Source organism: Phoca vitulina, unplaced genomic scaffold (genome assembly GCF_004348235.1).
Source record: "Phoca vitulina isolate PV1807 unplaced genomic scaffold, GSC_HSeal_1.0 scaffold13, whole genome shotgun sequence".
In the NCBI taxonomy this organism is placed as follows: Eukaryota; Metazoa; Chordata; class Mammalia; order Carnivora; family Phocidae; genus Phoca; species Phoca vitulina.
This window is the reverse complement of record NW_022589716.1, coordinates 43,243,882-43,271,218: the sequence shown is the minus strand read 5'-3', so window position 1 is coordinate 43,271,218 and position 27,337 is coordinate 43,243,882. Positions and strand designations below refer to the sequence as shown.

The window sequence follows — 27,337 nt, the reverse complement described above, 5'->3', positions numbered from 1 at the left end:
CCGTCTGGCAGGAGAGGTTGAGAAGGACGTGCAGAGTGGCCCGTGCCCCAGTCTGCCCCTGACAGCTTTGAGATCGAAACAATAGTAATGGTGACAACTCTGAAAGTTGGGGTGGGCCTGACCACTCCCATCCATCATCTCATCGTCTCGTCCTTGCACGGTGGGAGTGCTGGCCCCATCTTCCGGATGAGGCACGGATGCATCTGAGGGGGGCTTGCCCTCAGCCGCATAGCCACTCGTGGCCTGGCTGGGCTGTGGGTCCGGGCCTCCTGACTTCCAGCATAGCTCTCCTTCCTTTGTAGCAAGCTCCGAGGTGGGCAGTGCTCCAAGGCTCGGAGCTCAGAGAGAACCGAGTCAGAGGACTGGCCTGGGCGCCCCTGGAGTGCCAGACTCCTGCTACCACCTTTCCAGCACAGGTGAAGAAGAGGTGTTTCCAGCTTGAGAAACCCTGCCATCTGTCATGAGCAGAGATGCCATTTCCCGTGCTTACCGTGTGCCAGATGCACTGCTAAGTGCTTGGTTGTTGAAGCCGGACTACCTGGTTTTGAGCCACTTACTAGCAGTGACTTTGGGCAAAGGTTAGAACTTACCTGCGCCTCAGTTTCCTCATCTGCAAAGTGGAGGTAATAAGAATAGTACCTTGCTCAGAGGTTGTTGGGAGGATTCAGTGAGAATACATGTAAAAAGCTAGAGCCATTCTTAGCACATACTAAGTGTTCAATGAATGCTAGCTGTTCTGTTATTAAGTAGGTATTATTATTATTATTATTTTATTACCGCTGTGTTACAGATGGGGCTCAGAGAAGAGAAATCACCTGTTCAAGGGCATAGGTGTAGGAAGGGTGGAGCCCAGGATTTGAACCTAGGTCTTCTGACATCAGAGCACGCACTCTCAGCATCATGCTGGATGACAAGTGAGAATTGAGTCACAGGCCTCTGGGAGATAGGAGGTCATCTTGGCTTCATTTTATAGGGGAAGAACCAGAGTTTGAGATCTCCTGACCCCTGTCCTTTCTCTACAAAGTCATTCTCTTGATGGAAACTTGACCACAGGATTTCTTAGCTGTTAAGGCTCGTCCTGGCAGAATATATTTTCCATTGCAAGGGTTTTGTTTACAAAGCCTTTCACATGTGGGACTCTGCAGGAGCCCCTGCTTGGGAGGAGTGAGCTACTCTTGTCCACAGAGCCCCACACTAGCCTTGCAGATGCAGAAGGCAGACAGTGAGTCACGATTCGGCGCCTGTGGGAGGGCGGGAGGCCAGGTGAGGCTGGAGGCCTCTGCAGGCCTCGCTGTTTTCCCCTCCTGCTCCACGGATGCTGTGATAGCCCGCCAAGAGGCAGCAGTGAGATGCAAGAGGGAGACTGACAAAGGACCCAAGTTCTGCCCTATTTGGGTGGCCTTGAAGAGAAAAAACACTATGCTTCTTAGCCAAGAAGCTATTAGGGGTGGAGCGGCTAGAGAAGGGAATTCATTTACTGAGTGCCTACTGTGTGCCAGGCACTGTATCTCATTTCACTTATTTATTCAGTTGTTGATTGAACATCTCATGTGTGCAAGGATCGCATCAGGTAGTGTGGTTGCTATAAAGAAGAGCACAGCAAGATGACAGCTTATAACAAGTGGCTCTCACCCAGAGGTGAGATTTTGCCTTCGTCCTGCAGAGGACATTTGGCAATGTCTAGAGACATTTTTGGTTGTCCCAAATTAGGGTGGGGGCTGCTCCTGTCATCCAGTGGGTAGAAGCCACAGATGCTGTTAATGATCCTACAGTACATTGGACAGCCTTTGCAACCAAAGCTGCCTGGCCTAAAATATCGGTAGTGCCAAAGCTGAGAAACCCTGGGGTAGAGAATGACTTTGGGTGATCTTTATTTAGGTCAGGTGGTCATGGATGGCCACACTAAGGATGGGACTTTTGATCTGAAAACGTCAGACAGTAAGAATGAGATCTGGGAAAGAGCATCACATGCAGAGGGAACAGCAAGTACAAAGGCCTTGAGTCAGGAATGCATCATCAAAAAGACCAGTGCACGAGGGGCGCCTGGGTGACTCAGTCGGTTGGGCATGTGCCCTCGGCTCAGGTCATGGTGCCGGGGTCCTGGGATTGAGCCCTGCGTCAGGCTCCCTGCTCAGCAAGGAGCCTGCTTTCCCTCTCCCCCCGCCCCCACTCATGTTCTCTCTCACTATCTCTCTCTCTCTCTCTCTCAAATAAACAAATAAAATCTTTAAAAAAAAAAAAAAAGACCAGTGCACAAGATCAGGCTGATTATTCTCAACCATATTTCGGATAAAAAAAACTGAGGCTCAGAGGAAACAGTTTGCCAGCCACCATACAATTACACAATGTGGGAGCCGGGATTTGAACTTGGATATGCTTCGTCCTAGAGTCCCTTTGCTTTCCACTACCTCAACTGCTACTCTCAGAGGAATGGCTCAGCCTTCATTTTGCAGTTGAGACCTCTCCCCTACTTGACCCTGTAAATTATTTTTTTCTTATTCCATCCCTGAGCACTTGGTTCCAGCCCCGGTTTCTACCTCAATAACAAAAACCACAAAGATAATGATAGCCATTACTTTCGTAGTGCTTACTGTGCACCAGGCACTATTCCACGTGAGAGATATCTATATAGATACATAGATAAGAGACAGAGAGATCTCTCTCTGTATATGCACTCATTTGGTCTGCACAATATGCAGGTTTTAGGTACCCTTATTCTGTTGTGCCCATTTTATAGATAGGAAAATTGAGGTATAGAGAGAGGCTAAATGACATGTTCAACTAGTAAAAGGCAGAAGTAGGATTTGAGCCCAAACTACCTAGTTCCAGGGTCTGTGCTCTTAACCATAACACTGTGTAGTTGCTCTCTCAACAGGTGGTGAGTTTCTAGTCATTAGAGTAGATCATTCACTTGACCAGTGGCTCCTTGAGTTTAGTCACACGTAAGTTCAGCATAGAAGGGAATTTAGAGGTCACTTTATTCCGACATGGGAAGACTGAGGCCCAGTCTCAGAAGGTGACTTGTGCAGGTTGTACCAGGAGGCGATGGTAGAGCTGTAGCCAGAAGCCAGGTGTCCCACCCAAGTGCCTTGTGCTCCGCTGTGGGCCACCCCACCCCCAGATTGCCTGCACATTCCTGGAATCTGCCATCTGTTCTGTCAGGCTGCCCCATAGTGTCTTTGCTCTCCTGGGTGCCAGCCAGCAGCTGTGTCTGGTATTTGTCAGGTTTGGGGCCACAGAGGAGGGGCCTGCTTATGGCAGAAGGCCCAGGCATCTGCCTCAGCCCCCACCCATCCTTCCTGTTTATGGACATAATCTCAGTTATTCCTGAATCTTACAGGTGCAGAAGTTGGGCCTCAGTGGGTTAAATGGCTCACCTCCTGAGGTAAGCCAGGACAGTTAGTGCTTCCCAAGTGGAATGAACATGCATTCATCCTTTCATTCACTCATTCATTCTTTCAGCCACCAAAAGCAAGCCTACTATATGTGAGGCGCTGGTAGTGCGTGGGTGAAATTTATGGTTCCTGCCCTCCAGGAGAGACATATTTGGTATCCTGAGAGGAGGCTGCCCCGGAAAGGATACCTAATCCAGCTGGTTCAGGCAGGGGATCAAAAGGCTCCTTGGAGGAGGTGATGGATACCATGGCTAAGTCTTAAAGGATAGCTGGGAATTAGCCAGGCAGAGAAGGGGAAATGGACACCAAGAGGACAGCACATGCAAAAGCAAGAAGCAAGAGCCCTCTCTATGTGCAGAGAACCGCAGGTGGTTCAAGGTTGCTAGGCCTGTGGGTGGACGCCAAGATCATACGGTCGTGATAGGGGCCACCTAGTGAGCACTTACTGTGTGTTGGGCAGTGTGCTGAGCATTAGCTCAACAACCTTCTGAGTTAGATGCTTTCAATATCCACACTTGCTTGCAGATAAGGAAACCGAGGTGCCGTGAGGTTGAGGATCTCACGGGTAGTGAGTGCCAGGGAACGGGCTGAGAAGTACATGGGTTTTGCCTCCAGCAGTTGGCAGCTCCTTCTGTAAACCCGAGGCTTGCGGAGGTGGGGGTCTCCCTTCCCCTCTCTGAATTGGTGCTGTGCCTCCTAATGACTCTGTTCCCTCTTGCAGCTGGAAGGACTGTCTAGAGCCCATGTCATCGCACAGGAACTGCTGTCTTCAGAGAAAGCGTGAGTCCCCAAGCAGCTGCCTGTGGCCTTGAGCTTGTTAACAGAACGTCACCCCTCCCTGGCTTAAATGGGATGGAATTAATGCAAACTCAACCCTCTTTCCCTCTGCAGATACGTGGAGATGCTCCAGCACTTACATCTGGTGAGTTAATCATTTCCACTGTCCAAAACTCATTGCCCTTTTACAAGGCTGTGATATAAGAGGCAGAAAAGCAGTAAGGAGGCAGAGGTGATTTTGATGAACGGAGGCTTGGCAGCAGACAGATGTCCACCAAGGCTTTTCGTGGACGTCTGTCTCCTGATTCATGTGCTTCAGGGGGTGAATGGCACTGTGCTTTCCATGGGTGTGTCTCTCTGCCTGGACCAGAGGTGTATGGGGGGATGTGCTAAGGTTTCTGGAAAGATGTTTGCAGTTTCCTCAGCCCTCTTGTTGAAGAAGGCAGAAGGAGGACAGATGCAGCGCTGGGTCATTGCTGTGTGTGCGAGTTTAGGTGTGTATGTGAGTGTACGTGTGTGGGTGCATGCGTGTATGGGGGGCGTATACGTGTGTATGTATGTTTAGGTCTGTATGGAGAAGAGGATGTGCTACCAGTGTGACAGAGCAGCTGGGGTCGAGGGAGGCTTTCTCAGTCATCCCAGCACTGGGGCAGTAACACCTGAGCCCATGGAGAGGACATCCTCTGGACTTTCAGAGGGAAGGAGGCCAGACTTGGAGACCGCCTGGGCATCAGGTACTGCCACCCTTTCCAACCCACAAAACTGCCTGGAAGGCCTCCCTTTGCAGTCAGTTCAGTTCAGTTCAACAAACATTTTTTGAACACTTGCTATGTGACAAGAGTTGGGAAGTAGAAAGTCAGATCAGACAGGTCCTTTCCCAGGAGCTCTCTGGCCAGTGAAGGAAACAGATTAGTAAATGAGTAATCATCTGGAGCACAGGGGGAAGGACTGACAACCTGGGGGAATCTAGGCAGACTTCCCTGAGGAGGTGACTTTTGGGATGAGTCATAAGGAGGGATGAAGGAAGAGGGTACAGCTGAGATGTGGGAAGTGAAGGAACATCAAGGGCACCTGCTCTTTGAGGTCTCTAAGCCATTTCCAGTCCCCTAGTAGTTTAGCATCTGATTCCACGTTGTTTTGCATCATTCACCACGTCCATCCAAGAACATCAGAGCTGGGAATGTCCACCCTGGACATTTTGTCTGTGGTGATATGGAGGCCCAGAGAGAGTGACTGAGCCAGGGTGAACACCCTGTACTCCTAGTGCACTGTCATGTGTTAATCCTGCATCTCCCAACTGCCTTTGGTCCTGCAAGGACCTCTCTGGATGCAACAGATCACCCAGCAACAAGCCAGGTTTCCTGCGGAATCCAGCTGAGGTCTCTGTCAGTGACATCACCCTACTGTCACATTGCTATGTGAGCAGGGGCCCCCAGGTCCCTGGAAGCAGGACAGAGCACTACTCTGGTCTGTGCACCCAGCCCCTCATTTTCGCCCTTTAGAATGAGAGCTTTGTGTTCATTATTAAACCCAAAAACCCTCAAGTATGAAGTGTACCACACTCTTACACCTAAAAGATTTCTTTAGGAAGGGCAGGAAGAGGCACTCTCCTGTTTTTTCTTCTCTCTCACTTGCCTCTGAGCTGGCAGCATGACAGAGAGGCTGGGCTTTTTGTTTTATGACTTTGTTAAGAGGGTTTTAACTGGGAAACTTCCATCTGTGTTTGCACTGCTTCCTGCCAGTTGGAAAGATGCTGAAACCGCTGGTAATCTATAATAATATCCTGAGGAGAAAAAAAAAAGAGCCCATAAAAGTCACAACTCATAAGCTAGTTTCGGGAAATTGTGGTCCAGAGCTACATTTATGACGTCAGTGTGTATAGGGACAGAAGTGACAGAAAAGCCCCAGTGTGACTCCCAAGTCCTAGCCAGGGACATGAGTCTAAAGGAGACCCATAAACTTCGAGACATTCTCCACCACTCCCAGTCTGGATCCATCTCTGAATGCTAAGATTGGCAGGTTATCTCTCAGAATTCCTCCTTATAGATTTGATGCTATTGAACTCCCAAGACTCCCAGTGATGGGAAGGGCTGACCATGCATTCTGAACCCCCCTAGCTAGAAAGGTCTCTGGCTCCATTATGTTGTTTTGAGGGGGGATGGGGTGGCCTCTGGCCTTCTGTGTTTGTGATTCAACCCTGTACTTGTGAACTGGTAGACAGAGCTAACTCAGGGATTACTAAAAGTTCTGGTCATCCAAAATTGAATCCTAATGGTCAAGATGCTGTTTTTGCATAGCCTATTAACTAAGAATGGATTTTATGTGTTTTACTTATTTTATTTATTTATTTTTTATTTTTTTATTTGGGGGGATTGAGTGGGGGGAGGGGCAGAGGGAGAGGGAGAAGCAGACTCTCCGCTGAGCATGGAGCCTGACTCATGGGGCTCCATCCCAGGACCCTGAGATCATGTCCTAAGCTGGGGTTAGCCACTTAACCAATTGAGCGACCCAGGCACCCCTATATGTTTTAAATGTTTGTGAAAAAAGGCAAAGAAGATGCATCAACTGTACTAAGTTTTCCATATATTCTGGATACTAGACCCTTGTCAAATATATAATTTGAAAAAAAGAGGTGAAGAATATATGACTGAGATTGTATGTGGTCCACAAAGCCTTAAATATTTATTGTGTGTCCCTTTACAGAAAAGGTTTGCTGACTTCTGGTTTAAAGACTCCCTTCTATCCTTCCAGGAATCCAGTCATAAATGCATTCATCCCCCTGCCCATCTATCTGTATAATCAAATTCTCACCCACTCATGTAGCCAGCTTTTCAACCGCTCATCTGTCCTTTAATCTATCTATGCCCCTCTATGGCACATCTGTGCTCCCATTCATATCTCCCCCTCAATTCACCCACTATTCAGAGGTCTACCCATCCTTCCAACCATCCACCCATCCTCCCATCCACCCATCTTCCCATCCATCCACCCATCCACCCACCCCCCATCCATCCAACCATCCATCCACCTGGCTTATTCCTTTTGGATGGGACATCACAGGATTTTTACAGTGCCTATGGCACTGAGATGGGCCTTCAAGGCCCAAAGATATATATGGCCTAGAAATCTGCCCTTGAATAGGTGTCTCTTATTTGTGGGGGGAAAGGGTGGAGTGGGGAAGAGAGATAGATAGGTAAATAGTCAGTTATGCTACTCCATGGTAAGTATAATTTGCACAATTATAGTTTTGTGCAAAATCTGCAGGAGCATGGGGAAGGGAGAGACTTATTCCCCTTTGGGGTAGCTAAGAAGATTGGCAGAAGAGGTGCCCCTAAGATGGACTTTGAAGGAGCCTGAGGGAGGAGGGCACATAAGGCAGGTGGTCAGCATGGAAATGTTCACAGGCCTGAAGGTACATGATATGTCTGGAGAATGGTGCATCATCACACATGGTTAGAACATGGATAAGTTTGAAAAGGCAGGTTGGAGGTGGAATTGGGGGTCAAATGATTGGTCCAAAAACCAAGTACCTAAAATGCCAGGCCCAGGGTTTATGCTAGTTATTCGTTATAGACCTTGAGCAGTTATGTCCCGTGGACATCTTCAATGCTCTGTTTTCTCATCTAAAAAAAAAAATCCCTCCCTAGCAAAAGCTGAAAATTCCTACCATGGGTTCCTCCTTTGGGCTAAGGCATTGAAGGCCTTTTCAGAAGCCAGTCTGCTGACTGGGAGAGGTAACCCTGGAAGTTACCACCATCTGATTCCCCAAGAGAAGCTCCCTCCCCCAAGAGGTCCTGTCTGCCTCTCTGGCACTGCCTCCTCCCATTTTTGTTGTTCGCTCCAGCCACTCTGGGCCTTCCCGCTCTTCTTCACATACTACAAATGCATTTCCGTTGCATGGCTTTTGCATGTGTTTTTCCTGCCGCTGGAATGTCCTACCCCAGATCTTCTCATAGCCAGTTCCTCCTTCTCATTCTGGTGTCAGCTCAAAGTGGTGCCCAAAACTTAGTGGCATAGAACAACCATGTTATTATGCTTGCAAATTCTTTGGGCCAGGAATTTGGACAGGGCAAGGTGGGGAGAGTGTGTCTCTGCTCCCCAGTATCTGGGGAGGACTTCAAGACTGAGGGCAACTTGATGGCCAGGGGTTAGAATCACCCTAAGTGTCATCTTTCATGGCTTGTGGTTCGTGCTGGCTATTGTCTGGGACCTCATTTGGGCTGTTGGCCAGAACACATACTTGTTGCCTCTCCATGTGGTCTCTCTGCATGGGCAAGTTTGGGCTCCCTCACAGTATGGTGGCAGCATTCCAAGACTCAGTGTCCCAGGAGAGAGCCAGGAGGAAGTGCGTGGCATTTTTATGATCCAGCCTAAGTCACGTAGCACCACTTCCACTATACTCTATTAGCGGAGACAGTCACATAGGTCTACCCAAGTTCAAGGGGAGGGGATATAGTTTCCAGCATCAGTGGGAGAAATATCAAGCTTACATTGCATAATGACCATGTGAGATAGGAGACACTGTTATGAGCCATTTGGGGAAAATACAATCTGGGTCAACTGAGTTGTCAAAGCTGGGTTCAACTCAGTGGCTGTGCTTCTTATGTGTTCATTCTGGGACCCAGCCTGAAGGGACAGCAGGCAACCAGGGAAGGCTCTCCCCATGGTGATGGCAGGGAGTGAGCAGAAACACCGGAGGGCTTCTGAGATTCAGTCTCACGCCTGGCACATCATCACTTCTGCCCACGTCCCACTGGCCAGAGCGAGTGCATGGCCTGGCCCATAGACAAGGGACAGGGATCTGCTCTCCCCATGAAGAGGCCATGGCAAGGGTGTGGATGCTAGGGGAGGGTAAGGAACCACAGCTGTGCCTCCTCTTCTGCACCATCTCATACTTCTTTTTATTTTCTTCACAGAACCTTTCATATCTAAAATCATCTAATTTATGTATTTGTTTACTTATGTTGTATTTTCATTTTTGTTCAATTCCAAATACTTTCTAATTCCCCTTGTGATTTCTTCTTTGACCCATGAGTTATTTAAAATTATGTTGTTCCATTTCCAACTATTTGTGAATTTCCCAAATTTCCTCCTACTGCTGATTTTTAATTCCATCGTGGTTGGAGAATGTACTTTGTGTGGTTTTAAATTTATAGAGATTTGTTTTATGGCCTGGCATATAGTATATCCTGGAGAATGTTCTGTGTGTGCTTGAAAACAATGTGTTTTCTGCTCTAGCTGGTGGGTGTCCTATAGATGTCACTTAAGTCAGGCTGATTGACGGTGCTGTTTGAGTCTTCTACATCCTTGCTGGTTTTCTGTCTCGTCTTTCTGTCCCTTACTGGGAGTGGGGTATTGATTACTGAGTTGTCTATCTCTCCCTTCCATTCTGTCCACTTTGCTTCATTTATTTGGGGGCTGTTGCTTCATTTATTTGGGGGCTGTTCTTAGGGACTTATTTACTGTCTTGTCTCCCTCACTAAACTCCGAGCTCCTTGAGGGCAAATATCTTGACTGGTCCCAATCCCAGTGTCTTGTGAGGCCTGGTACACCATCAGGGCTCAGTAAATATCTGATGAATGAGTGATGGCGGGGTCAGTCCTTCCAGCAGTCTTACCACTTCTTCAGTCAGAAATATTTCCTGAGCACTTCTTATGTGCTGGGTACTGGGTCCTTGCCCTTCAGGAATGACAGTCTAGGAAAGAGGCACAAAAGGGACAATATTAGTACAATGGTAGGGGCATACTGAGCCTGAGAGATTCCGAGGAGGCCCCCAGGCTTCTGGGGGTTGGAGAAGGATTCCCAGAGGAAACATGTGTAAGCTGAGACCTGAAGGATGGGGAGCAGTTGGCCAGGTGAGGAAGGCTTGTACCTGGCCAAGGGGGTCTGCATGTGCAGAGGTCTGGGGTCCAGTTAGAGATTGGCGTGTTTGGAAGCTGAAAGAAATGCCACATGGCTGGAGCATGTGTGTGAGTGCAGAGTGGTGAGAGGTAAGGGGCAGAGCGGGCAGAGCCCCGTGAGTCATGTTGGGGGGTGGGTTTGATCCGCTGAAGGTCTGTGGGGAGGCCACTGGGTGATTCCAGCAGGAGGTGACACTGGACTGGAGTGCTGCAGGCAGATTGGAGGACGATGTGCTTGGTGATTGGCTGCTGTGGGGTGCAGGAAAGGCAGGGAGGGGTCCAGGCTGACCTCAGATTTCTGGCTTGCTCCCTCACCAGAGCGGCAAGTGCTGGAGGGGGTCAGGCAAGGCATGGGGGTGATGAGGAGTTTAGTGTGGGTCTTGTGAAGCATGAGGGGTGGGGGAAGGACATCCCAGTGATCAACTGGGCACAGGATGTGCACCAGAAGTGATTAAGTGTAGAGATATCAACTGAAGCCCCAGGAGTGGCCCGGATTTCCCCCAGGGAATGTGTGGGGTGGGGAGAAGGCTCTCAGGTGCCTGGGGCCTGGCAGGATTTTGTGGGTTTTTTTAATTTATTTGAGAGAGAGAGAGAGAAAGAGAACATGTAAGAATGGGAGAAGGGGCAGAGGGAGAGGGGCAAGCAGGCTCCCCACTGAGCAGGGAGCCCAAGGACAAGGAGGAACATGATGATGACAACTACGAGACAGGGCTCCATCCCAGGCCCTGCGGCTTGATCCCAGGACCCTACGATCATGACCTGAGCTGAAGTCAGACACTTAACCAACCAGCCACCCAGGTGCCCCACCTGGCAGGTTTTTGTGAAAGGGTCAGAGGGACTAAGGGAGGAGTATTAGGAGAACACAGTGCAGAAAGGCAAGTAAGAGGCTTCTCATATCCTCCCTGAATCTGTCCCACTGATAGCACCTCCCGTACCCACCTTGCTCAGTGGTGGTAGGCACCAGAAAGGGCATCAGGAGTGCCCAGGACAGAGCCAGATTTCTCAGACTGCTCAGAGGAACAGGACAGCCCTCCTTATCACTGCATGCATGTTTAATTCAACCGTGGCCTTGGCACTGGCAGGACTGGCGCAAGTGCAGGATCTAGAGGGACTCAGTGTCGAATTTCTGAGTTTATCTGAATTGGGTGCTATCAGTTTGCCCCCCATCCCAGTCCCCTCTTTCCTCTCCCAGACAGCTCTGGCTTCTGAGTATAACCAGTGTCCAGTGTACCTGATGCTGTAGAGGAGGGGTGGCATGAACATCTGTTGACCTTCTGTTGTGTGCTTGACAATTTACATACATTATGTCATTTAATTACACACTCTCTGTGCTCAGTGGTATTTCTCAGATGGCTGAATGAGTCCAAAACTGAGTCTCAGAGAAGATGAGTGACTTGCCCAAGGTCACACAGCCAGTAAGAAGTATGACCAGGGCCATCTGACTCCAGAGCCCTGAGAAGGGGAGGAAACAAAGAGAAGTAGAACAGTCTGTTTGGGTGTAAGGAGCCTTAGGAGGGGGGAATCAGTGTGAGCAGGAGGAATGAAGTCCGGAAAGGCTTTCTGGAAGAGAGGACATTGAGATGGCATTGATGGACAGAAAGTAGGAACAGGTGGACAGAGTGGAGGCTTGGGGTGTGGGGTGTACAGGAAGTGGCTGGAGAGCTGGTCTTCAGGGAGAGCCTGAATACCATACCCCAAGGCCTTTCAAAAGGGAGGTGTAGGAATTTGGGAGCCCTGAGGACTTGAGCAGGGCAGATGCAGTGAAGGAGTTTGGGGGAAGGTTGGTGTTTGGGTTGGGTGGGAGGGGCTGATGCTGGGGGACCAAGAGGTTAACCCCGACCAAACTCCTAGATGGCCTCATGCTGGGGAAGTTGTGTGGAGCTAGGAGGATCTTGTGTCTGTCTCTTACTTTTATCTTTGAGCCCCTGTCCCCAGACAACATTAAGAAGTAAGTTTTAATGGAGTGGGGAGGGCCCTGTTTCTGAGTCTTTGCTGGGCTCTTCCAGGGCAGAGTGAGCTCACTGATCTTTGTGGACCCAGAGAGAGACAGATTTCAGTCCAGTGTGAGAAAATGTGCTTTCTTTCCACCTGAACTGCCAGGGAGGGGGTGGGCTGTCCGTATTGGGAAGTATGAATGGAGCAGCTATTGAGGAGTTCTCAGGAGAGGGGTTCCTACCCCCCAGGTGTGTGGCTCTTCCCTGTATGTTTTCATTCAGTTCAGGAAAAAAGACTGTATAACCCTGGAAAGTCTCTCCTTTTTTTTTTTTTTAAATGTTTTATTTATTCATGAGACTCAGAGAGAGAGAGAGAGAGAGGCAGAGGGAGAAGCAGGCTCCCCGCCTAGCAGGGAGCCCGATGCGGGACTCGATCCCAGGACCCTGGGATCATGACCTGAGCCGAAGGCAGACGCTGAACCATCTGAGCCACCCAGGCGCCCCTCTCCTCCTTTTAATCCCTCACCCTGAGATGGCCAGTGGGACTCAGACATTTTTAGCCATGGAGGCTTATCTTCAAATGGAATTTTACCTGGAACCCCAATATGAAGACTAGCTGAGAGCAGAGATGCTGTGGTTCAAAGGTAGGTGGAGGCCAAAGTTTGGGCTCTGCCTCTACCTCCCTTAACCCTGGGTCTCCATGGAACCCAGGGTGAGAAGGTCAACTAAATGAGTGGTTCTCCCAATGTGGTCCCTGAACCAGTGGCACCAGCATTACCTGGGAACTTGTAAGAAATGCATATTCTTGGGCCCCACCTCACAACTGTGAAATCAGAGACTCTGGGGGTGGGGCCTGGCCATCTGTGTTTTAATGAACCCTCCAGGTGGTGCTGATGGACAGTAATGTTTGAGACCCACAGATGATCCCATAAGGTCCCTTCTGCATGAGTTCTTTGTGATTCCCTGCCCCTTCGTGACAGGCATCCTCTAGAACACTGGTCCCCAACCCTGGCTGTGCACAGATACCCAGAAGCTTTAAAAAATATGGTTTAAAAACATTCATTCAGCACAGTTATGAACAAAGCTGGGTCAATCTAAGGGTGAAACTTAAGTGAATGAGACAGTCTGCTCTCTGCGTAATTGGAGAGAAGATAACGGAAACATACGGAGTGAGTACATAGCCTGACAATGCAAAATTTTGCAAAGCCATTGCTTTTCAGGCTGGGATACACATAACCCTGCCTGAGGTATATAGTAAGTGTCCAAGAGGACACATTTTCTAAGAGCTGCTTTGCTTTAGATATATATTTTTAAGCAAATCATACATGGATATATTTTGGAGAATAATATAAAATATGCCTTAATTCTTTTTTTTTTTTAAGATTTTATTTATCCATTTGACCGAGAAGGACACAGTGAGAGAAGGAACACGAGCAGGGGAGCGGGAGAAGGAGAAACAGGCTTCCCACTGAGCAGGGAGCCCGACGAGGGGCTTGATCCCAGGACCCTGAGATCACAACCCGAGCCGAAGGCAGATGCTTAACGACTGAGCCACCCAGGCACCCCTAAAATATGCCTTAATTCTTAAGCTAAAATATGAGATTTCAGACACATCCCTTCAGGCTGTGATCCCAGAGTTTTGGAGGCTGTAGGATACTTGAAAGACCCCTAGACTGACTGCTGAAGTGACCCAGAAGGGTTTTCATGATGGAGGTGGCATTTGAAGCAGCTTTAAAAGGTGAACAAGATGGGGCGCCTGGGTGGCTCAGTCATTAAGCGTCTGCCTTAGGCTCAGGTCATGATCCCAGGGTCCTGGGATCGAGCCCCTCGTCGGGCTCCCTGCTTGGCAGGAAGCCTGTTTCTCCCTCTCCCACTGCCCCCTGCTTGTGTTCCTTCTCTCGCTATCTCTCTCTGTCAAATAAATAAATAAAATCTTTAAAAAAAAAAAAAAGGGGGCGCCTGGGTGGCTCAGATGGTTAAGCCTCTGCCTTCGGCTCAGGTCACGATCCCAGAGTCCTGGGATCGAGTCCCGCATCGGGCTCCCTGCTAGGCGGGGAGCCTGCTTCTCCCTCTGCCACTGCCTCTCTCTGTCTCTCTCTCTGACTCTCATGAATAAATAAAACATTTAAAAAAAAAAAAAAAAGGAAGATGAACAAGATATAGATTAGATGCCAGAAGCAAAGAACAAAGTCACAGAGGCTGGAAAAGAGGATTCCTGTAAAGCAGTGGTGCTCAAAATGTGGTCCCAGGACCAGCAGCAGCAGCATTACTTGGGAACATGGGAGAAATAAAAATTACCCAGCCCCATCCCCAGCCTCCCGAATGGAAGCTCTGGAGGTGGGCCCAGCGATCTGGGTTTGAGTAAGTCCCACAGATGATTGTGAAGCATGCTCATCCTGGAGAGTGAGCAGGTGTGGAGGTAGGCTGGACCCTGAACTCCAGGCCCAGGAGTTTAACTTTAAATGAAGGGCTTGGAGGAGACACGAAGCAGTGGGGGGAAGCAGTCCTTGTCTTCCTCACTCAGAGAGCTGCTTTCTTTTTTTTAAAAATGTTTTCTAGGGGCGCCTGGGTGGCTCAGTCGTTGGGCATCTGCCTTCGGCTCAGGTCATGATCTCAGGGTCCTGGGATCGAGCCCCGCATCGGGCTCTCTGCTCAGCGGGAGGCCTGCTTCTCCCTCTCCCACTCACCCCTGCTTGTGTTCCCTCTCTCGCTGTGTCTCTCTCTGTCAAATAAATAAAATCTTCAAAAAAAAAAAAAAATGTTTTCTAACTTACATACAGTTAAGTGCACAAATCTTAAGGGTAGGTCTTAAATTTTTAATGTGTGTATGTGCGCGCGCACACAAAGTGCCACTCAGGTAGAACATTTTCATCATCCCAGAAGATGCCTCTGTGCCCCTCCCCGGTCCATGTCACCCTCCAGAGGTTACCACTATTTTTCTTTCCATCACATTCAATTGGTTTAGCCTGTCGTTGGACCTCATATGAATGGAATCATGAATTATGTATTCTTTTGTGTCTGGCTTCTTTAGGGCAACACAATACGTGAGAGTCATCCAAGTTTTCATGCATATCAGTATTCTTTTGTGTGGATATACCACCGTTGGGGTATCTATCCCCCTGTGGATGATCATTTAGCTTGTTTCTAGCTCAGGCTGTTATAAAGCTGCTATGAATGTTCTCATATATATCTTTAGGGAACATGAGCACTCATTTCTCCTAAGTATCTACCTTGAGTGGAATTGTTGGTCATAGAGTAAGCACAGATTCAGCTTTCTTAGGAACTGCCAAATAGGTTTTCAAAGCGATTGAAGCAATATATACTTCCACCCCCAACATCTGGGAATACCGTTCCTCATGCTGCCAGCGCATTGGTATTGTCAGTCTTCTTACTCGTGGCCATTCTGGTGATTGCATGGTGGCTTCTCATTGTGGGTTTAGCTTGCATTTCCCTAATGATTGATGAAATTGAGTATCTTTCTGTTTATTAGCCATTTGGAAATCCTCATTTGAAGTCTTTTGCTTATTTTTTAATTGGGTTGTCTGTCTTTTTCTTACCGATCTGTAGGAATTCCTTAGATGTTCTGGACACAAATCTATTTTCAGATATGCATATTGTGAATATTCTCCCAATCTGTGTCTTCCCTATTCCATTTTTTTAACAGCTTAGTTGAGATATAAATCTCATACCATACAATTCAGCCATTTAAAGTGTAAAATGTAATGGTTTTTAGTATGTTCAGAGTTGTGTTATCATCATGACAGTCAATTTTGGCACACTCTCATCACCCCCCAAAAAAACCACAACCCCCTAAGCTGTCCCTCCCCATCACCCCATCTCAGCCCTAGGCACCCAGCTGTCTAGTTCTGTCTCTCTAGATTTTCCTGTTCTTGACATTTCACATAAATTGTACTCTTTTGTCATTGATGTCTTTCACCTAGTATAATGTATTTAAGGTTCATCTACATTATAGTATGTGTCCGTACTTCATCCCTTTTCATGGCTAACATTCCATTGTGTGGATAGACCACATTTTGTTTATCCATTCATCAGTTGATGGACATTTGAGTGCTTTCCACTTTTTGACTGTTCGGAAAATGCTTCTATGAGCATTCATGGACAAATTCTTGTATGAACATATGTTTTCCATTCTCTTGGGAATATACCTAGGAGTGCAATTGCTGGATCATACGGTAACTTTTTAACCTTTTGAGGTTAAAACACCAGCTGTTTGCACCATTTTAGATACCCACCAGTAATGTGTGAGTGTTCCAATTTCTCCCACCTCCTTGCAGGACTTGTTATTATCTTTTTTATTATAGCCATCCTGGTGGGTACAAAGTGGGATCTCATTGTGGTTTTGATTTTGCATTTCCCTAATGACTAATGATGTCAGGCATCTTTTCATGTGCTTCTTGGTCATTTGTATGTTTTCTTTGGAGAAATGTCTTCAAATCCATTGCCCATTTTTTAATGGGTTATCTTTTCATTGTAATTCTGTGTACAAGTCCCTTATCAGATCTGTGATTTGCAAATATTTCCTCTCATTCTGTGGGTTGTCTTTTCACTCTCTTGAGATTATCCTTTGAAGCATAAAAGTTTTTAATTTTGATGTAATCTAATTTGTTTTCTTTTGTTGCTTGTGCTTTTGGTGTCATATCTGAGAAGGCTTTTCTAGTCCCAAATCACAAAGGTTTACTCCCATATTTTCTTTAAAGACCTTTATAGTTTTAGCTGTTACATGTAAGTATTTGATTTTGGGTTAATTTTTGTATATGGTATAAAGAAGGAGTCCAAATTCATCTTTTTGGATATGGATATCCAAATATCTCAGCACCATTTGTTGAAAAGGCTTTTTTTCCCACTGAATTTTCTTGGCACCCTTGTTAAAAAATCACTTGACCATGAACATTTATTTCTGGGTTCTTAGTTCTATTCCATAGATCTTTCTCTCTGTCTTATGCCAATACCACACAGTCTTTTTTTTTTTTAAGATTTATTTACTGAGAGAGAGAGAGAGAGAGCAGGGGGAGGGGCAGAGGGAGAGAATCTTCAAGCAGACTCCCCACTGAGCAGGGAGCCCAACATGGGGCTCAGTCTCACAATCCATGAGATCCTGACCTGAGCTGAAACCAAGAGCCAGACACTTAACTGACTGAGCTACCCAGGCACCCTAATACCATACAGTCTTGATTCCTGTAGCCCTCTAGTAAGTTTTGAAATCAGAGGAAGTGTGAGTCTTCCAACTTTGTTTCTCTTTTTCAAGATAATTTTGACTATTCTGGGTCCCTTGCATCTCCATGTGAATTTTAGAATCAGCTTGTCAGTTTCTCTAATAAAAAGGCAACTGGGATTTTGATGGGGGTTGAGATGAATCTGTGTATCACCTTGGGGAATATTGCCCTCTTAACAATATTAAGTTGTGAATATGAGAGATCTTTCCATTTACATAGGTCTTCTTTAATTTCTTTTTTTTTTTTAGAGAGGGGGTAGGGGCAGAGGGAGAGAGAATCTTAAATGGACTCCACACCCAGTGTGGAGCCCTATGCAGGGCTCGATCTCACAACCCTGAGATCATGACCTGAGCCAATATCAAGAGTCAGATGCTTAACTGTCTGAGCCACCTAGGTGCCCCTTCTTTAATTTCTTTCAGTGATGTTTTGTTGTTTTCAGAATACAGGTTGTATGCTTTTGTTGAATATATTCCTAAGCCTTTTATTTTTCATCTTACTTTTTCAGTGATTTTAAACTTCTATCTATCTATTTTAAAGATTTATTTATTTATTTTAGAGAGAATGAGCACAAGTGGGAGGGGCAAAGGGAGAAGGAGAGAGAATCTTAAGCAGACCCCATGCTGAGTGTGGAGTATGGAGCCCAGTGCGGGGGCTCAATCTCACCACCCTGAGATCATGACTTGAGAGTCGGTCCCTCAACTGACTGTGCCCCCAGGTGCCCCTAAACTTCTATTTAAAAATAAATTCAGGGCGCCTGGGTGGCTCAGTTGGTTAAGCGACTGCCTTCGGCTCAGGTCATGATCCTGGAGTCCCTGGATCGAGTCCCGCATCGGGCTCCCTGCTCGGCAGGGAGTCTGCTTCTCCCTCTGACCCTCCCCCCTCTCATGTGCTCTCTCTCATTCTCTCTTAAATAAATAAATAAAAAATCTTTAAAAAAAATAAATAAATAAAAAATAAAAAAAAATAAAAATAAATTCAATTTTACAGAAAAGTGATAGGAATAGCAGTAGTACATAGAACAACCAAATTCCCTTTTTCCATATTCATCTGTTAACGTGAAGGCAATGTATTTCTTTTTCTGTATGGCTCATACTTTTTGTATACAGCTTAAGAAGCCTAGGGATGCCTAGTGGCTCAGTCGTTTAAGCATCCAACTCTTGATTTCAGCTTGGGTCATGATCTCATGGTCATGAGATCGAGCCCCGCATTGGGCTCTGAGCTGGGCGTGGAACCTGCTTAAGATTCTCTCTCTTCCTCCCCCTCTGCCCCTCCCCGCTTCTTCTCTTTCCCTCTCTTAAAAAAAGAAGAAGTCTTTGGGTGTCCCCACACAGAATTGTTTTCAGGGTTCCAAAGTACCCTCCAGTGACTGATCAGGCCAGGTGAACCCATGTCTACTGGACAGCTCACGGCCTGCCAGTGCATGTTGGTGACACAGGTGGGTCATGGTTGAGGTTGGTGTGTGTTTGGCCAGATGGGATCCCAGTGAGTCCACTTGACTTTTGGCAGCAACCCTAGTGGTTTGACATTCTGGCTACCCACCAATTGTTTAGCCCAGAGAATGGAGATGCTATGCTGCCCAGAAAACTCAGTAGTGGGTTTGGAAAAGGAAAAAGGGGCCAGGGGACTAGGCCCTGCATGTGAGCTCCCCACTTCCACCACCCACAAGCCCAGGACAGGGTTCTGAGAACCCTGTGAACTCTAGGAAACTTGTTCGCACTCCAGAGGCAGAGAGGCAGTCCTCACACTCAGGCCTCTCCACCAGGCTGCCCCAGGGTCTCTGAGGTTGGGTAGGAGCCCTGGGCAGCACTCTGGAGAACCGGGGTCTAGTCCTCCTCCTTCACCTGAGGAAGTCACTTCCCTGTCTGAGCCCATCTGTAAATGTGGAATTGGCATGGAGCAATGGAAAGAGCTGGGACTTTGGAGTCAGGCTGACTTTGGCTCGAATCTTGCCATCTTGACGGCTTCGGGCAATTTACTCCATCCCTCTGGGCCTGATTATTTTATGGGCAAAATGGAAGTAATAATAATGCCAAAGTGAGAGGGTTGTTCTGAGGACTAGATGGGAAGGTGTAGTGTTGAGCTCAGATTGCGGGAGTGTTCGGTACATGTTGGCTGTTGTCATGTGTTACTCACCTTCCCGGGGCTGGGTGCTGGGGATACAGAGATAAGGAAAACTCAATCTAGGGGAGAAGGAAGGCACAAAAACCAGTCATCCTAAAACATAACAGAAGGCAGTGTGCACAGACTCTGTGAAGAAGGTATCTGTATCCCCATTTAGCAGAGGGGGAAATTGAGGTCCATAGAGATGAAGTAACTTGCCCAAGGTCACACATAGGCAACTCTCCAGGTAGACAAGGACTCATGTGTGTTCTCTAGGCCTTGGCTTGGGGCCTAGAGGCTCTAAGGCTGGAACAGGAGCTCCACAGAGAGCTGGGAAGTGAGCATGGTGAGAAGGTGGACTAGGTGAGGAAGGCCTCTGGTGCCCAGAGGGGTTTTGACTGGACCCTGCAGGCATGGGGGCCATTCGGTTCTTCTTCCTTATTATCTCTAGTCCATCCCCCCTCTCCATCCCATCCCCATGGTCACCACTGGGTCTGGGCCCTGCTCCTGGATGACTAGAACGGCCTTCGCACTGCTCTTGCTCTCCTTCTGGCCACCGCCACTTTGTTCTCCCAACAAAGTAAATTTTCTAAGATAGATATTTGATCCAGTGGTTCCCTGTCACCCTACGATGAAACCCAAGTGCCTTTAAAAGCCTGCAGGGCTCTATGGAATGGGTTCTCTGTCTGATTCTCCAGTGCCATTGTATTCTAATCCTGTACATTTCCTGCAAGGTGTACACACATACTGCACCCAAGACACACTCAACTTAGTTCCTCCTTCACCTCAGGGCCTTTGCACATGCTGTGCCCTCTGCATGACACACTCCCCTCTTATCTCAGTGGAGGTGTTGCCTTCCTGGCATGGTTTCCCAGAGGTGAGCCAGCTCTCCGCCTTATGGCCAGCTGTGGCTCCTGTGTTTTTCCCCATCACAGCACTTATACCTCTGTGTTGAAACTGTGGTTATACTCCTCATTTTCTCTAGATTGCAAACTCTTTGAGGGCAGAATAGCATTTCCTGCTCTCACTCTCTCCTCAGGGCTTGGTGCAGAGCAGACACTCAGAATATTTGGTGAATGAATAAGGGGATAAGGGCCGGTATCTCCTATCTCCTACCTCCTTCCTCCGTCTGAGAGACCCTGGGTGCAGTGATGGCCAGGACTATTGAGATAGCAGAAACCTTTCAGGGAGTGATGGATGGTGCGGCTGGCACTTGGCGCTTCCAGCCAATGCATGAGTTTTAAGAACGGATGTTTGTGGTGAGTCCAATTATGCTCCAGTTTTTGAAATGAGTCATGTTGGTGATGGCCATCCTGCCCATTGGGACTGAGTCAATTTAGTGAGAATTAATTACAGATGAGAAACTAGCTTGCAGAGCAGTTAATATTTCAGTTCCCTGGGGTGTGATGCACATGCAGCCATCAGTCTTGTCTTTGCTTGTCCTTCCTTCTCTCCCTCTCCTTAGCCCTCTTCCCCTTTTTGTGGTGGTCTGGGCAGCAGGGTGACCGAATTATGATCTTGGCTCCCCTATGGCTCACTTTCCTTTTCCATTAAATAAAGGTCTTTCAATCAGTCAGTAGTCAGCAAGTACTATAAAACTTCTCTGTGTCACATGCTCTGTTGGACTTTAGAAACATAGCAGGAAACAAAACATGTGACCCTGCTCTGAAGAGGTCATAACTAAAATATGATCACAACTGCCATGGGGATAGCACTTTACAGTTTACAAAGCAGTTTTAAACATCAGGATGAGCCTCTCAGCAGCCTCATGCTGTACTTAGTGGTACTGCTATCCCCATTTTACAGATGAGGAAATGGAGGCTCAGATAGGTGACAGCTTGTCCACAGTCATCAGCTACTCTTCTGGTGTATCTGAGCTTGAACCTGGCACAGAGCCGATGACAATGTATTGAAAGTCCTCTGTCTACCAGCTGCCCAAACGAGAGGGATTACTGTCCTCATCAGGATGTTTTCTTTCTTTCTCTGAGATGCCAGGGCTGAGAAGACCCTGCAGGGCTGGAGGCTGGGCCCTAACCATGGGGACTCATAAGGAAGAGTGGGAGGGTCCTCCTGCCCTGGGTCAGCAGAGAAACCCCCACTCCAGGTTCAGAACAACCCCAGTGTCCCAGAGGCAGCTGCGGGCAGAAATAAGAATCAAACACCACCTCCCCCTGGTTGCCTCTCACTTGTAGTTCACACTTTCTCCACCCTCTGAAACATGCTTTCAGGAAAGGCTCTGATAGCTTAGGTACAATGGGATTTGGTTTCTAATTATAGCTCTAGCATGTGGCCTCCGCTTAAGGACACACATGCCTTCAGCCAGAGAGTCTATTCATTAGTTCAAGACTCAGCCCCAAGTTTCTGACCTCAGTGATGGGGCTAGAGGTGTCCTGACCTTCAAACTGCACCAGACTGGGGCTGATGAGGGCTGGCCTCAGGAAGAACCAGCTCATTCTCCCTCCTTGGGACCACAGGCCAGGGTGGGCCGCCCTCTCCTTGTCCTTCCTCCCAATTCCCGGCAGAGCAGGTTGCAGGAGCAGGAGGTCAGCTCCGGACAGGATGAGGTGTTCAGGAAGCAGAGACCTTTATAACCCCCACATCTGCTGTCCTCTGTCTGATGGCGCAGGCAGCCTCTTTAAAGATAGGGCCCAGGAGAGTGTGCTGCTTCTCACCTTCTGTGTCCTGCTCTCTTCTCAGTCCCTCCTTCCCTTCTACCCTCCCGCTCTCTCCTCTTTGTCCCTCTATCTTTCTCTCTGCTTTCTCATTTTTCTTCTTCTCTCCCCTTGTCCCTCTCTCTGACCCTGTCCTACCTCCCTGCCTTTTTTTCCTAGCCTTCCCCTTCTCCTGATTCCTTTACTGTGGGGAGAACATCAGAAAGACTTCCTGGAGGAAGTCACTAAATGCCTCTCAGCATTTTCCCCTTTCAGGTCTCAATGTAAAGAGACCATTCTAGCAATGAAAACTGTTCAGCAGTGGAATTAACTGTCTTGGTCAGTAATGAATTCTCCATCAGGGAGGCAATCAAACAAGGCAGTGTGAGATCATCTTTCCTAAATGTTATAAAGGTGATTTGACTTTCTTGATTTGGGCTGGACCACATGACCTCTGATGCTGATGTTTTTCCTGATGTGCACCACTCCACAATTTGAGGTGGTTTCAGTATATCCCATATATTTAAACTACAGACCTGTGGCTCATGCAAGAGCAGGTGTATTTGAAGATAAAATTTTTTTTGTTAAAAAAAGGTTTTGCATTTGTTTTAATTTTAGTGTGCATTAAATTTAGTGGAATTTTCAAAGTAAGTAATCACAATACAGATATTTTAGAAAACAAAGAAGAAAAAAATCATTCAAATCTTAGACCCCTGACACAACCACTGTTTACATTTCAATCTATTTCCTTTTAGCTTTTTCCTTTTTTCCTGTGTTATGGGATTGTGTTAGGATAGAAAGACAACTTTGTATACCTTCTTGATTCCTAGTTCTAGGACATGAATATTTATACATAGTCACCATCTGCATCATTTTCAGTGACTGCTTAATACAGCATGGAGGGGTTGCCTATGATTTCTTTAGACTTCATTTTAAAACAACACAGTGCATGAACCTTTTCAAAGACGGATAATGGTAGAGCACCCTATATTTCTTCAGAGAGGGAATTACCCAAATATTCGGAAGAAGAGCATGACCCAAGTTCAGGAATGAACATGCTTTACCGCCCTCTGTTGTAACAGGAGTTGTGTTGGGTGCTTTTTGGGCACCAGTTATCTGTGATCATCAGGTATGTGTTATCACTCCTGTTTTACAGGTGAGAATACTGGGGTCTGAAATGCTGACCTAAGGTCCTGTGCTATCTGTGTGTAGGTCAGGGCTTCAAAGCCGTGGGGGAGCTGCAAAGGGTGTACTTGTGCTCAGTCCTATCAGCTGTGGGTAACAGGCCTTTGGGGTTTCAGGATTTCCACGGAGCTGTCATGAGGGCCTTGGATGAAATAGACCAGGAGGGCAAGGACACGTTGGCCAGGGAGGAGCTGAGGCGTGGCCTGAGTGAACTCCCAGCCATCCGAGACCTTCACCAGGGGATCCTGGAGGAGCTGGGGGAGAGGCTGTTGCACTGGTGAGCCGTCTATGGACTCCTGCCCCTACTTCCATTGCACTGGGGGGTGGGGGTGCTTAAAGTCCCAGCATGTGAAACGGTGTCTCCATTTGACCAATGCAGAAGCCGAGACACAGGTATTAGGTCAATTGCCCAAAGTAAAATGAGCGCGGGAGGGTCAAGCTGGGGTTGCCACCCAGTAATGTGACTCCAGCGCTCACCAATGAACACTGTGCTGGTCACAAGGCTGAGTTCTCACTGTCCCATCCCCCTCCCCGGCTGCAGGGAGGGCCAGCAGAAGGTGGCTGACGTCTTCCTGGCCCGGGAACAAGAGTTTGACCACCATGCCGCTCACATCCTGCAGTTCGACAGGTATCTGAGTCTGCTCAGTGAGAACTGCCTGCATTCTCCCCGGCTGGCCGCTGCTGTCCGCGAGTTTGAGGTGGGTCCCTTGGTCCTCTGGAACCTGCTCTAAGGATACAGGGGCGGGGTGCGCATGGAAGGGCTTACTGCGAATCAGTGGGGCTTCTTGGTAGGTCTGAGGCTGGGGGTCAGAGGGGAAGACCTGGCTGGGGAAGGAGAGGGTGACCCAGCAGGAGGGAAGACCTAGAACCGAGAACATTCCCTGATGGGTGATTGATGACAACTCTATGAGCCCCCACCATGGTGAGGGTTTTAGTGACCATTCTCCTGTCGCAGGAGAAAAGCACAAAGCAAGCTGGGACCCCAGCCAATGGAGTGACCAACAAATGGATCAACAAACTGGGTATCCAGTTACTAGACAGAAAAATGGGTTGTTTTTTTTTTTCTTTTACTAACATTAATGAAAAGCAGGGACTGGTAGATGCACTGACTGCGAGCCTGAAGGAACTGTCACAGCAGGGTGATGCTAATCTGGGAGGCCTTCCTGAAGGAGGGGATCCTGATTTTAGAGACGGGGAGAAGCTTGGCGTGGCCAGGAGGAGGTGTGGATGGGACAGTGTATGAGGGATGCCATGAGCCTGGTGCCTTGAGACAGGGGTCTCTGATGGAGTTTTGTCCTCCCTGTCTCTTGGGAGCAGCAGAGTCAGCAAGGAGGTGGCCAGAACGTGAAGCACCGGCTGCTGCGGGTGGTTCAGCGCCTCTTCCAGTACCAAGTGCTCCTCACAGGTGGGCCCCACAGGAGGTCAACGTGCACTGAGGTGATGCGGGGAGGAAAGGCCCCTGCGGAGGGGTGCCGGTGCTGGTGGCAAGCTGTGTTATGACAACCTCCCCTCCCACCGTGGCGGGAGTGGGTAGGGGGAGGATGGCTCTCAGTTCCTGGCACCTGCTCCTCCAGACATGCTAGACTCTGCCACCACCTTCCCTCCAGCTGAGCTTGCAACCCCCTGCTGCCACTTTGGAAACCTCACTTCAGCGGCCACCTTCTGTGTCTTCCTTCAGCCTCTCCCATCCTAAAACACAGAGACTCCCACCTTCCCTTGTTCTGCATTTCCTCAGTGGGTATCTCATTTCCCTAATGCTGTTCTTATCACCAAGTCCTCCTTGTGGCCAAATCATTGGACATTTTTCACCTTGAACCTGCTTTGGCCATCTCTGTGGCTTAGCCACTGACCACTTTCTGCTTCTCAACCCTCTCATTCTGAGGTTTCTGTGATACACTCTCTCCCTGTCTCCCTCAGACTTCTCTGCTACCCTTCTCCATCTGTGTTGACAACCTCCCTTCATCCACTCTTCCATAAATGTCAGTGTTTCTTGGGGCTCAGTCCTAGGTCCTCTTTCCTTCCTTCCCATTTTACAGACTCTCCCCTGGGAAAGTCATCCCCTCCCCTACCTCCACCTGCCAGAAATACCACACCTCTGTCCTGAGCTCCAGACTCATTTACCCAGCTGCCTCCCAAATGGACAAAGACACCAGGCGTGGGGAACTGCTGTTCCAGTAAGGGAGACAGACACCCACACGTAGAGATAGGCATGTAATTCCAGATAGTGACCAGGGCCACAAGGAAAGTATATTAGGGCCAAGGGACAGAGAATTTGTTCACTAATTCAACAAATGTTTATTGAGTATCTCCTGTGTACAAGGCCCTGTGCTAGATGCTAGAGATATAGCAGTGAATTAAACAGCCAAAACTCTGTAACACTGTGGAGTTTATACTTTAACAAACTAACAAGGAAATAAAAATATGTCAGTGATAAGAGCTCTGAAGAAAATAAAGCAGGTTAAGGGGATGGAGGTAATAGGGCTCTGAATTAGATACAGCACGGGGAAGGATCTCTCTGAGGAGGTAGCACTGCATAGAGATCTCAGCCAAGTGAGGACGTGAACCCTATGAAGATCTGGAAGAAGAGAGTACCAGGTAGAGGGAGTAGTGAGTGCAAAGGCCCGGGGGTATTAACAGGCTTGGCATGTTCAAGCAATAGTAAGAGTGCCAGCATTGCTAGAATGAATGAGTGACATGGAGAGGTAGCTGGAGAGAGAGCTAGAGCTTGTGGGTATAAATGTGTTAAAGGTGTAATACATCACACTCCGCTGTGATGATGGTCACATCTGTTCCCCCAGTAGACAGTGTGCTTCTCAGAGGCAGGGATTCACCTTGTCTGTGAATCCTGAAGGCATAGCACAGTGCCAGGCACACAGCAAGCGCTGAATAGATACTTGTTGAACGAGTGAATGACTAGCAGTTGTGGCAATGATGCTGGTGATGGTTCGGGGGCCTGTTTTGTTCTAGTGTGGTGGGGTGGCGGGCTAATGGGGGTGAGAGGGTAGGTACCCCATTCTTCTGGCACTTTTCCTCCAAGTCTGGAGAGGGGGGCTCCTGCTGTGGACAGGAGGGACTGGCCTCCCAGGGGCAAACTGACCCTGGCTCTTGTTCTCCCTGCAGACTATTTAAACAACCTTTGTCCGGACTCAGCTGAGTACGATAACACGCAGGGTAAGTGCAGCATGAATCCGGAGGACGGGGACGTGTTCCTCTTTTGGTCCCTGTCCCTGGTGCAGGACATAGCCCCCTCCCTGGCAGCTGGATGTGCAGTGGGCAGGAAACCTCTGGGGCGTCTGAGATGATTACCCCCTCCCCTCAAGCACAGACTCCCCAGGATGGGCTGTCATCCAGTCAAAGGAGAGGGCAGTAATCAGAATTTGGTGCTAGGAGGTGGTGCCAGGTCTCAAAAAGTCACCTCAGTGTCCCTGTTTCCTCCCAATTCTGTGTGACTGTCCCTGCATATGACCTACCAGGGCAGTCCCTATTTTAACATATTCAGTTTATAGACAAGGGCACTAAGGCACAGAGTGGTCAAACCACTGGCAAGGACACTTAGGCTGTAGTAGCAAAGCAAGGGTTGGGCCCGTGACCTGACCCAGCTGTGGGAAGACCTGGTGCCTCCCGCACGCAAGCCCCTACAACTGCGGTGATCTTGGGGAGTGGGTGGGAGAGAGGGGAGGACAGGAAAGAGGCGAGAATGGTGGCTCCTGGACTGGCCCTCCTCCTCAGAAGGCCTGCTATCTTCTCTCTTTCCCCCCACAGGTGCCCTCACCCTCATCTCCAAAGTCACAGACCATGCCAATGACAGCATGGAGCAAGGGGTAAGTCCATTTCCTGGGCTCCTTCTCCGGGGTTCGGGTCTAGGCCCCCCTCCAGCCTGCCCACGTCTGCCTTGTGATACTCCACTTCTGGGGGTGCTGCAGGCATCCATCTATGGGACCTGGCAAAGAGTTGTTGGCCCTTGGGTTCTGTCCCTGACACTTGCTGTGTGAACTCAGGCACTGTGTGTTCCTGTCCGGGTCTCTGGTTCACCATTAGAATAGTGAGGGGGGCTATAGACTTGTACAGATCTGGTTAGTAATGTCCCGACTGTGGTCTGAGACCATCTGCATCAGCACCTGGAGTGCCTTGTAAGCTACAAATTCCTAGGCACACCTTACA

The 27,337-nt window shown here is 48.4% G+C and overlaps 1 protein-coding gene across 1 annotated transcript in view; it reads left to right on the top strand.

The window, feature by feature from the left end:
• The window catches only part of FGD5 (FYVE, RhoGEF and PH domain containing 5), a 121,592-nt gene that overhangs the window by 63,984 nt on the left and 30,271 nt on the right, over positions 1-27,337 (top strand). The window contains exons 4-10 of the mRNA XM_032411996.1: positions 4,117-4,175; positions 4,287-4,317; positions 23,293-23,453; positions 23,718-23,874; positions 24,494-24,581; positions 26,297-26,347; positions 26,939-26,997. Of these exons, the coding sequence (XP_032267887.1) occupies positions 4,117-4,175; positions 4,287-4,317; positions 23,293-23,453; positions 23,718-23,874; positions 24,494-24,581; positions 26,297-26,347; positions 26,939-26,997 (606 nt within the window). The remainder of the gene's footprint in view (positions 1-4,116; positions 4,176-4,286; positions 4,318-23,292; positions 23,454-23,717; positions 23,875-24,493; positions 24,582-26,296; positions 26,348-26,938; positions 26,998-27,337) is intronic.